General features: G+C 50.1%; 1 protein-coding gene across 1 annotated transcript in view; it reads left to right on the top strand.

The window, feature by feature from the left end:
- Positions 1–12,209, top strand: part of WWC2 (WW and C2 domain containing 2) — a 144,789-nt gene that overhangs the window by 132,063 nt on the left and 517 nt on the right. Inside the window, exons 20-22 of the mRNA XM_079726726.1 lie at positions 1,115–1,207; positions 4,176–4,418; positions 9,297–9,424. Of these exons, the coding sequence (XP_079582852.1) occupies positions 1,115–1,207; positions 4,176–4,418; positions 9,297–9,424 (464 nt within the window). The remainder of the gene's footprint in view (positions 1–1,114; positions 1,208–4,175; positions 4,419–9,296; positions 9,425–12,209) is intronic.

Genomic DNA, 12,209 nt, shown 5'->3' with positions numbered 1-12,209 from the left:
AGTCTGCCTGCCAATGCAGGGGACGTGGGTTCATGCCCCGGTCCGAGAAGATCCCACATGCTGCGGAGTGGCTGGGCCCGTGAGCTATGGCCGCTGAGCCTGCGCGTCCGGAGCCTGTGCTCCGCAACGGGAGAGGCCACAACAGTGAGAGGCCTGCGTACCGAAAAAAAAAAAACCATGTTAGTCCTGCTGAGTCAAAAATTGTGAATTGGGTTTTAGGACAAAAATCGCCTTTATTAATGCCTCCAGACACTGAATCAGATTTCTAGTTCTGTGGAGAATATTATTTGATTTGCATCAGTTTACCAAATTCTAGTTCCATAAGTATTTATGATTTATAGTAATTTAGATTTAACATTATAAAGTGGGTTAGAAAATACTTTCGGAATTCTAAACTTATTCATTCAGTTCACCAAACATTTTTATTAAGCACCTGCTATTTATTAAGCACATTGCCAGATCCTTGGGATTCGTCCGTGAACCAAAGACCCAGAGCCCTGTCCTTGCGGGGCTTAATTTCTTGTGAGTTGAGCCGAACAGTAAACATGATGAGTAAACTGTGAAGTCTCTCGGGCAGGGACCAGTGCTCTGGAAAACAGTAGAGCAAGTTAAGAAGGGATGGAAATGTTGAGGATGAAGGTCGAAAATTTAAGTAGCTTCAGAGTAGACTTCACTGAGAAGGTGACGTTTCAGCAAAGGCCTGAAGCAGGTGAGGGAGTGAGTGTGGGCTGCCTGGACTGGGCGTGTTCCCAGTTGTACATGCTGTGACTCCACTCTGACCTTGAGCTCTGTGCACTACACAAACCTTTCTTTTAAAGAATGGATAGTGCATATTAGTTAAAATTATTAGGGATAATTTTATTTCAAAATGTATATAATTTTCTTAACAAATGACTTATGATAACTGTAACCAAAAGGCAATTATTGAAAGAAAATCAAGTTATTTAAGAAAAGCAAGAAAACAGGGAAAAATTTGTTTGGGGGGGATTTTCTTAAGGAAATAAACTACCTTCTTTCTGTGATAAAGTTCTCAATTCCAAGCTTCCTCTAGCACATTGGTACCCACTGATTTCCTTTTCTTTTTTTTTTTTTTTTTTTAATCCTTTGTTGCCAGTTAAATCGAAGTGACAGTGACAGTTCAACCCTGGCTAAGAAATCACTATTTGTGAGAAACTCCACCGAACGGCGAAGTTTGAGAGTCAAAAGGGTATGTATTCCCTCAGCGGCATCCCGCTGTCCTGGACCCACCCAGCATCTTGCCTATCAGACCATGAACACCAGGACTGCTGGGTGTCCTTGCTCCGTGCTCTTGGGCGCTGGGATGAAGCCACTGGGATTACGGAGACACAGCTGTTGTGTCAGTTATGGAAAAGGATGTGCTGGAGAGCGTTTATTCATCACCAGTGTGGAACCTCTGATAATGAAGGGTAAATCCACTTTGCAGCGTGGATGGAGATGGGCCTGCCGAGTCACGGGGAGCATCTCTGCTGCCGGCCGCCTGGTCTCCACACCACGGCCGGCTCTTGAGCAGCTGTGGGGAGAGTGTAACACCCGGTGCCTTTCGTGAGGGGCAGACGTCCGGGAAAAGGAGGACACGGTTTTAGTAGCTTGCTTAAAAACAGATATTTTTAGAAGATTAAGATTAATGTAGATGGGAAAGCTCAAGTCAGGTTTTCCTGGAAGCCAGAGGTCTCTGGATGAGCTCGAAAGGGAAACTCTGGGAGAATTTTAAATAAATTAAAAGGTTGGACTGTTCAGAAATTCCTGTTTATTTACCAGCAACTGAACTAGTAATGGAAAGTTATTTGTTTACTAATAATTTGTTTCGTGCTAATTTCCGAAGCTGCTCTATTTTGGCTTAAAGCATGGTGTTCAGTAAGAATGCAGCGCTGTGCACACCGAGCTCTGCAGTGACGGGCAGGACCTCCCTGCCTGGAGGAGGTCTTCCGAGGGCACACGGGCGACTCCAGGTGCAGATCGAAGGGCGGAGTGAGCTCACCTGGTCGGGAGAATCAAAAACGCTTCGTGGGGAAGGTGTCTGGCCTTGACACCCATATAAAATTCCAAAAGAAACTGGTAGCTTTGTTTCAGGGATGGAGATGGATACTGGGTGCTGTTGGATGGATACTAGGTGGCCTGACATGGCACAGGGGCAGGGAAGCACATTCAGAGGATGAGGAAGGACCCAGCTCGGCCAGGCTTGGGCCCCGTGGGTGGGAGTGAAGGCTGGAGGGTAAGTTGAGTCATTATCCTCACCAGCGGCTCTGGTTTAGTGCCGCTGTGGGCAAAGTACTGGATGTGTGACTGGGCAACATGTAACTTCCTGGTTTAACTTCCTAGTTACTTGACAGTCATAAGCATATTTCTTTTTTCTAAAGGTAAATATGCAAGCATTTCTTTAACCTCGGCATTTTCAGGACCTTTTGAAACATAGATCTTTCAGATTACCAAACTTTGTGCTTTAAAAGCACCTAAATTTCCATCATCTTGAATGAAAACTCTTCTCAACTCTTTTCTAAGTCCCCTGCATTTTTAAAAGCACATACTTTTAGAGGGTGGTAGCACTCTTCAGAGAACTTTTAACCAGCAGTGTTTATGAATTGAGTGGAGCTGAAAAACAGTCGGGTTACTGATAAACTTAGTTTAATCCTGAAACACTGTTTAGGAGATCACTGTTAATAGCTTTTAAAGTGGGCAGATAGAGCTTGGTAGAAGTGAATGGGGAAGTGTATTCTGATTCAGGAGTTATAGCATGAGAACCGTGTAGAGGTGAAGCATCTCTGGAGATCAGTGGAAGGCTTCCTGGCTGGGAAGGCGGCAGCCCGGCCAGCGAGGCATGAGGTTGGGGGGACCCATCGCCCCATATCTCCCCAGTTCAGCGACACCACACTGACAGCCTGAGAGCAGTCATGGCGGGGAGCAGTGACGCCAAGGAAATGGGCAGATCTTACAAACCAGGGAGCCCGCTGTTACACACTTACCAGCAGGCCGTGCCCGTGGGAGTCTTTAGAAAGCCTCCATGTACCTGACAGCTGGGAAGGATTTCTGATCTTGAAAACATGAGTAGTACAGTCGAAGAGAGTGTGTGTCTAGATGATTCTTCTGTGTAATAAGTTTGTTAGAGCAGAGGTTGAACAAAGGGAAAGCTACTAATAAGAACATTAGAGAATGTTGCAGCAGGATATGTTGGGCAAGGAGAAAGAGGAATCCGAGGAGACAATGAAAGCTATTCAGACCTGGGCTGCGGCTCTGAAATGAGAAGAGGGACAGACAGGCCCCTCCTTCCTGTCCGTCATGAGCACCACCATTGTTCCAGACCTTCCAGCTGGAATACCTGTCAGGTCTGAGCCCTTCTGTCTTGTATCAAATAGTACCCGTTTTTATTAGTAATCTCTTATTTTCCATTCCCACTGCCAACAGTCTAGGCAAGAAATGCCCTCCTTGTTTCCCTCTGCTCAGGCAGTCCTGCCCAGCCTCGTTTGAAGGCCTTTCCTCAAGCGAGTCTGACCCAGCCCTGAGTGAGCTCTCCCTCCCCTGACTTCCTGTGACACAGAAGCCGCCGCCAGCGGACACGCATTCATACATATTCAGTAATTATTTCTTGATAAGCGGATAAGCTTGGCCCCAGAGAGAACACAGTGATTCAGGGGTGAAAGTACTGAATAGATATTAAGCGATGGGAAACCGAGGAAGGAGTCAAAACCCTAGCTCCCCTGAGCAGCTGTGTCCTGGCCAGTGCGTGCAGAAATGATAAGAGAGAGGTGTGAGCTGCGGGGACGCAGGTGCGTGGCCTGAAACAGAGCAGATGTGAGTTTCTTATGATGTATTTGTCGTTCACAGAGGCCGGTTTCTTGCGGTAAATTGGTCCGGCTAAGCTAGGCTCTACCACGGTGCCAACTTCAAAACTCTCTGCGGTTTAAAACAATAAAGGCTCGTTTGTTGCTTACCTGCATGCTCAGTGCAGGGGGGGACAGGGGGGCTCTGCTTGTCCTCCTTCAGGACCAAGCCCCCCGGCCTCCCCGCTCTGGGCCTTTGCTGCCCCTGTAACAGGGGTCAGGAGGTGCCACATCACTGCCACTCGCCCCTCATCGGCCAAAGCAGGAAGCAGGGAGAGTGCCCTCCTGTTAGGTGACCAGCGACGTAATGAGGGTGTCGTGTTGTTTCTAACCCTCCAGACGGTGTGCCAGCCGGTGCTCAGAAGGACAGCACCCGAATGCCCCGTGCGAACCTCTCTGGACCTGGAGCTGGACCTGCAGGCCTCGCTGACCCGGCAGAGCCGCCTGAACGACGAGCTGCAGGCCCTGCGGGGCCTGAGGCAGAAGCTCGAGGACCTGAAAGCCCAGGGCGAGACGGACCTTCCGCCGGGTGTGCTGGAGGACGAGAGGTTCCAGAAGCTCCTGCGGCAGGCCGAGAAGCAGGTACAGAGCTCGGTGCCGCCGTGAGCTCCGGGGCGCTTACGTGGAGTTCATGTTGCCTAAAGCCCGCCGGGTGGAAGGTACTCAGCCTACACCTCAGTCTTGCTCGAGTCTTCAAGTCCTTTTTCTAGAACTTAGAACACATTTGTTCCCATTGTGTTTCCTCCTGCCCGGTGGCAGCCCTCGCATCCAATGATAGTGAAGAAAGAGCCCACAAAGCGAGGTGCGTTTGTACCGTTTTGAGAATAATCTGATTCCCCTGAGTACAGATTTTTTTCATCTTTATTTTTACCAACTCTGTACGTCTAGATAGATTATTGGAGTTACGTGCCTTTTTTTCTCATCCCTGAGGTCTGTGCTCACCCGCTCTGTGAAAGAGAAACTGTTACCAATTGTGCGCCTTTCATTCTGGCCACAGAAGTTGGTGAGAACCATTGGCTTCTCTCCTGCTTGCTCTTAAGCCCCACGTCCACTCCTTATACACATGTGGACACACTGGTGCACATGCACACACACACATGCTGCACTTTCACATCCACCTTCCTCCCCGCCCACAGTTGGGGATTTGTGAGATTTTCAGCACCGTGGCCATAAAATGCCTAACGATGAGCAAACAGCCTGCCAGTGGCTCCCGGGGAAGCTGTGAACGGAGTCCAGCAGCAGAGCCCAGCTCTGCCTGCCTTGTTAGGAAAGCTGTCAGGCCTCTGCGTCCCTCTCCATAACCTTCCTCCTTTGTGGTTGAAAGTCTGTTTTGTAGCTCAGAATAAAAACTGAATCAGAGTTAGTGTCCTCGTGGATAGTACAACCCCCTTAGGAAGCAGAGAAGCCCAGGACTGTAATTAGGACGGATTGTGTTCCTTCCTCTGTCAGGCTTCTTAACGTGACGGTAAATAAATCACTGGACCTTCCTGCAGGTCAGGCCCCCATCACATAAATTGAAGGTTAATCACACTCTCCTGGAATCTGGGGCATAAAAACTGGCTTCCGATCCTCCTGAACCAGGCAGCTTATCGTGACTTGTTGGGTGAGAAGGGGAGAGGCGTGCTGAGGAAGGGCTGGTATTTTTCCAAAGGAGCCTCAGGTTACTTACAAAGCAGAAATTTCTTTTTCTTCCTCTGAGTGTTTCCCTTTCAAAATGCCAGTTCTGTGACGCTAGGCTTCTTTTTTTTTTTTTTTTTTTTGCGGTACGCGGGCCTCTCACTGTTGTGGCCTCTCCCGTTATGGAGCACAGGCTCCGGATGCGCAGGCTCAGCGGCCATGGCTCACGGGCCCAGCCGCTCCGCGGCATATGGGATCCTCCCAGACCGGGGCACGAACCCGTATCCCCTGCATTGGCAGGCGGACTCTCAACCACTGCGCCACCAGGGAGGCCCGCTAGGCTTCTTAAAAGCTTAAAATAATACAGATGTTAACATTTGTAAAAGTTAGAATCTGCTAAGAAAATTATATGTCAGAAACATTAATACAGCTCATTCAACAACAGAACTCAGTGATTACAGTGAAGTGTTCAGCACTGAGCCTCGACTGCCTGCAGAGCTGGCGGCTATCGATGATTAACACCTGATGAAAATTTTATGATATATTTTAGCACCCAGACTTTTGGAGGGAGATATAGACCCAGGTACAGATATAAATACATAAACACAGAGACAGGGGCTTCCCTGGTGGCGCAGTGGTTGAGAATCTGCCTGCTAATGCAGGGGACACGGGTTCGAGCCCTGGTCTAGGAGGATCCCACATGCCGTGGAGCAACTAGGCCCGTGAGCCACAACTACTGAGCCTGCGCGTCTGCAGCCTGTGCTCCACAACAAGAGAGGCCGCGACAGTGAGAGGCCCGCACACCGCGATGAAGGGTGGCCCCCGCTTGCCACAACTAGAGAAAGCCCTGGCACAGAAACAAAGACCCAACACAGCAAAAATAAATAAACTCCTACCCCCAACATCTTCTTAAAAAAAAAAAACACACACACAGAGACGAATGGAGTCTGCAGTAAAGTGTGTCCTTCCTCAGCAGGCAGAGGAGGCTCTTCGTGTGTTGCTTGGTGGTCGGTCTTATTTCACACAGAACAAAGCCAAGTTTCACAGTGACTCTGCAGCCACCACATAAATGCTGGTAGTTGGAAACAGCAGCAGCCAGCAGGCTACTTCGAGGGACCATCTTAATAGTGTGTACAGGGGGATAAAATAGGCCCCACACTTCCATTCATACGGAAGGGAACAAAATACTGAACAGGATCCCGGGGGCCTGTTGTATCTCTGATCTGGTACAATACGCTTTCTTGGGGAAACCGGGCCAGGTTTTCTCCCCTAAGTATATCCGGCATGTACCTTCCTTCGCTGTTTTTTCCTTATCTCTCCGTTTGTTCAAGTCAGTAAGGAGATGGCCATTTTAAGATTGGTTTGTTCATCTTACAAGTTCCCCAAAATTAGAAGAGCAGCAACATTTCAGTAGAATTACTAGTTTCCTAGTTGGATGTACCACATCATGGTAGTAGAAGTCATTTCTTTGTGTCTACTAAGTCAGTAGTTCCCAACCTGGCGCCTAGTGAAAAATCATCCATTCGCTGAAGGTAAGACTTCACAAAGTAACTGAAATATCACATCTGTCCCCTTTGAATTTGAATTACACACATTCAGAAGCTCCGAGTGACAGCTCACCTATCTCATCAATTACAAAAGAACCAAGAAAGAACTGCTACTTAAATATAGGCCACTTTTCTAAACAAAATCATTCAAAACGAGGAGAGGAAAGGGAAGCAGTAAAAAATATCTGGAAAAGGGATCCTTTGTGGTGAAAAAAGTCAGAAGTTACTGCAGTAGAGTGTTATTAGCAAAGTACTAACCAGGTTATGCCCCATTGTAGGCTATGTAGCTTTCCGTAAAGCGGTGTGAGTATAACTGAATCTTCATCAGTACTTGGCTGAATAAATAGTTTTTGTAAAATGTCATCTTTCCTAAAAGTGCCACAAGCATTTTTGCTTTCAAATTTAAACTGAGTTTAGTGCACTTTGTGTGTTGAGAATATTTTAAAATTTAGAAAGTTTTTTTTAGTTAAAAAACTAACGTGTTGTAACAAAGCCAAATAATGCAGAAGTATATAAAGCAAAAAGTATTGATAGAAGTGCCCCTGAGTCCCACTCCCCAGGGATGACCTCTGTTGACTGTTATATGTCCTTCCAGCTCTTTTTTATGCCATGTATATGTGTCAGTGTTATTTGGAAGAGTTACAGAAAACTAGGGTCTGAAGACATACTGTTCTGCAACTTATTTTTTTCCCCACTTAATTCTAGTCATGTAAGATGAAATATTTGTATATGTTGCTGAAATGGATTGTTCTAAGGCATTTGTAATACACATTATGAATATATCATATCATATTTATTTAATCATAAATATATCATAACTATTTCATTATTCTACCAATGATACTTTCCCAAATTTCAGTCATAGACTGTGGAAGTGAACACTCCTATACATTTTGGGACACCTTTCCTGTTTCAGTAGCGTTTCCAAAGCACGAATAGAGTTCTAGTAGTAGAATTGCTGTTTGTATCTGTTCGGCTGTGAACCAGTCAGACTCTTTCTTGTCTTTGTCTTGTCTCTTAAGCTGGAAGACCTTGCCTGTTACTCTAAAGTTTATAGCTGCCTGTGTTAACAACACAAGCACAGCAGTCGGCTTTTTCAAGTGCAGAAGGGTCCCAGTGATGGGACCACCAGCTTGCCGCAGGCTACAGGTACCACCGTCAACAAAGCCACTTTTCCGTCCATCTCTTTGTGCCGACTGCTTAGTTCTGATCCCGAGCTGATCTCTCTTGTAAGACTTGAAGCTGCAAACACCAGTATTCTAAATTTCCTCACCCATTTCCTTCACAGGTCCAGCTGCCCCACCATGACCAGTGGCCTCCACTGAGCAGGAAATTCTATTACCGTAGCGCCCCACTTGGAAGGTCATGAGGAGAAGGTGCCCAAATGAGTGGAGTCTCCCCAACCCCTGACTCAAATTAATAGTGTCCCCTCCCAATACACACGCCCGCCCCTCCCTGCCAAAGGCTGAGCACAACTCACAACGCGTCCTCCCGGGAGTAGAAGCCTCTGTGGAAACTTCCAGACTGGGACGTGCTCTGTCCTCTCCCTGGGGTGTTCACAGTCTGGTAGTTTCGAGAAGAGTGTCACTTTGTAAGAAGCTCTTTGAGCTGCACACGCGTCCGTGTGCACTTTTTTGGTATGTCCATTCTACTTCAGTAAACAGCTTTTCAAAGGGCTAAGACAGAAAGAAAAGGGTTGAAAAGATGAATAAGAGGTTGAAAGTGTGTATTCTCCAAACTGTTAACAGTAGAGATTTCTTGGACATGGTGCTGTAAGTGGTTTTTAATTTCTTTTTTGGTGGGTGGAGAGGGGGCAGTTACCAGGTGCTCCAGATGTAACAAGATGATCCCATAGCGCCTATGTGGTAAGAAGTTTACAATGCATTAAAACACACTTGCCCCAGGGCTTCCCTGGTGGCGCAGTGGTTGAGAGTCTGCCTGCCGATGCAGGGGACACGGGTTCGTGCCCCGATCCTGGAAGATCCCACATGCCGTGGAGCGGCTGGGCCCGTGAGCCATGGCCGCTGAGCCTGCGCGTCCGGAGCCTGTGCTCCACAACGGGAGGGGCCACAACAGTCAGAGGCCCGCGTACCACAAAAAAACAAACAAACAAAAATAAACCACACTTGCCCCGACCCAGTAGCTGCTCCCTGTCGGCATGAGGTGGACGCATGGGTGTCGTCCTGCTGGGCTGGCCTCCTGACCTGAGCCCGGCGTCTTTCAAGCCTTAGAGCACACCTTTGGGAATCTCTAATTAATGTTCTGGGGGGGGTCTGTGTTTTCACTTCCTTACCAGGCCGAACAGTCCAAAGAAGAGCAGAAGCAGGACCTGAACGCAGAGAAGCTGCTGAGGCAGGTCTCCAAGGACGTGTGCCGGCTCCGGGAGCAGGGCTGGAAGGTGCCCCGGCAGGTGCAGTCCTTCAGGTGGGCGCCCGTGGGACGTGCGGGGCTGTGCCCGTGTGGCTGAGTCACGCAGGCCTGCACTGCAGGGCGGCTGGCAGGTGGCACGTGTTAGGATGTGGGACACCAGGCCCTCTGCTTCCGGTTCGATGTGTGTGTTCCCCTGAGCTCACAGACCCTTCCGGCCACAGTCCTGACTCCGTTTGAGCCCGGCGGCCCGGGCACCCGGGGTGTCCCCAGCTCTTAGAAGCAGTTAGACATCTCATTGAGAAATCTTAACGCAGAAAACAAAAAGGTACAGAAAAGTCACCTGTCTTCGGGGTTTTGCTGTTGCCTCCCTGGACTGTTCCTCAGGCCCCGTGAGCCATGCACGGGGCTGGGCCCGGGCACCCAGAGAAGGGCAAGCGCCCCTGGCCTTACGGAGGCTCCGGTCTGTGTGAGGGGGGCGGGCAGTGCCATGCGGAAGGAGCCCCCTGAAGGCCAGGCGGGGTCCCGTGAGGGCAGACGCTGGGCCTGCGGGAGCGCACGGGAGTCTAAGAGGCCGTACACGGTGGAAGAATGGGTGTGCGTGTGTCAGGCACCAGGGGTGGTGGTTTCGGAAAGGGCATCGGGGCAGGAGGGACCCGCAGGGACAGAGGCACAGAGCCTTAAAGGTCAGTGCCAGCGGGTGAGCCTGTTGACCACACAAGGCCCCGTGTGTTGAGTGGTGGGGGACCAGCAGGGGTCTCCAAGCGCGGGAGTGAGTGAGGGCGTTAGAGGCGTTGTGGAGAGCGGCCGGGCAGACCCTGGAAAGGGGAGGCCAGGCAGGCGGTAGGAGGGTGACGGGAGGTGGGCGGACGGAGGGACGCTGGGGGGCGGGGAGAGTTCTGCTTTGGGACATACCAGCCTACCAGTTCCCGGAGGCCAGCTTGGGAAGCCATGTCAGTAAATAAGTAGAAATAAACACCTGAAGCCAGGATTAAGGATCAGATGGGGGATAAAAATGGGAGTCTTCGTCTCACATGTGGTGGTTCCACAACAAACATGGGTCTGACATCCCGGAAAGTGTGAGAAGGTGACCAGGACAGGAGACCGCTGAGATTAAGAAGGGATGGCCGGCGAGCTAGGAGGAGAACCGGGGAGCGTGGTCCTGGAGCTGAGCGGGGAGGGTGACGGATGCTGTCGAAGGCAACAGCACAGAAGGACTGAAAGACATTCCCCAGGCTGGGGGCCACTGGTGACCATCCAGGGACAGTTTCAGTCAAGTGAGAGGGGGCGACAGGAGAGGTGTGGTTTTATTGGTCTGAGGTGTGCGTGCGTGTGTGTGTGTGTGCGTGCGCGTGCGTGTGTGCGTGTGTGTGTGTGCGTGCGTGCGCGCGTGTGTGTGCGCGTGTGCGTGCGTGTGTGTGTGCGCGCGCGCGTGTGTGTGTGTGTGCGTGCGCTGTGGAGGAGTCTGTAGGAGGCTCTTGAGCTGAAGTGGGAGAAGCCCAAGGAGCATGTCTGACGTGCGTGCGGGGCAGACGGGGTATGGGGTGGAGAGGGCTCGTTAGGAAGGGATGGGTTTGGTGCCAGAGGACGCAGTGGGAGTTCCTGCTGTCCTGAGTGAGTCGGGTGCGGGGGAAGGAGACGGGTCATGGCAGGCTCAGACTCTCTTTAACATGATGGTTTATAGTAAAGAGTCAGCTTTTTCCTGTCTCCACTCAGCTCCAGGGTTGCTCTTGTAACTTTCAGAGGATGCTGCTCCTTGGATTTCTAGAACTGCAGGGTGGTGCGGGGAATCCTCTCGTGCCTTTGGTGCAAGAAACAGTGTCCAGAGGAGAAGTCATCCAACCTCAGCTGCTGCTAAAACCCGAAATAAATGTTTATAAACACTCCCTTAGCACCCAAAGCCAGGCATATCACCAGGCAGGTGATGAAGGAGAGGGAGATGGACTGGGATACGGCAGCTGCTCTGGAAGCGTGCAGGGGCCTGGGACACTCTCCCTGAGCTGCTCTCTCAAAGCCCAGGGCTCCCTGCTCTTCCGATTTGCCGAGGGAAGGTAGAAATCAGGAACTGTATGTGAAATATCTCAAGCGTAGACACTGACAACTAGTTTGTGTGTTTAAAAAGCACCGCGTGAGCCAAAGTAATTCGCTTGCGGGAAGTGTCGAAGCAAAGACCCCAGTTTGGGGTTCTGCCTTCAGTGACATCGTGACTACTTTCACTCACCCCTTTAATTCTTAATTTTATCTCATAGAATTGAGCAAACGGGAAGGACGCTGTAGCACAAAAATAACTCTCCTTCCACCTTGCCCGGGGTTTTCACGCTTCCCTCCCTCTCTCTCCTTTCCTTAGACGCAGAGCTTTTCCGCCTCAGTTCTTGCATCACAACTCCACGCTCCTGCACCATCTCACTCCCAGTTTCTCGAAGGAGGGCCAGTGCTTTATTCCTCCTTAGGGCTTCCAGCGTGTCCCCACGTGGGGAAGCCCCTCAGCAGCCTGTGTTGGGGGGAGACTGTTCGGTGTGAAGGCTTCTTAGAGGCTAGACATACTGCTCCTGCCCTTGGCGGCTCTACAACCCTAAAAGCTTACTTTCTTGACACTCTCCTAAGCTCTGAAGACCCTCCCGCCCCTTCTTTCTCAGCCTCTCCCTCTCGGGTTGTTCCCACTTATCCCCGCGTCGGGATGCCTTTAAGACGCTCAGGCTCCTTCTCTTGCCTCCTCTGAGCTCTGGGACCCATTGCTCATTATCTTGCCCTTACCTTAGCATGGTATTGAGTTTAAGGAATTCTCCCCGGATTGTGTACTTTCCTGTGAGGATTCTGGCCCCTAGAATCCTGTACTTCCTGG

This window comes from Hyperoodon ampullatus (assembly GCF_949752795.1).
Source record: "Hyperoodon ampullatus genome assembly, chromosome: 20".
Classification (NCBI taxonomy): Eukaryota; Metazoa; Chordata; class Mammalia; order Artiodactyla; family Ziphiidae; genus Hyperoodon; species Hyperoodon ampullatus.
This window is presented reverse-complemented; position numbering and strand designations above follow the sequence as displayed.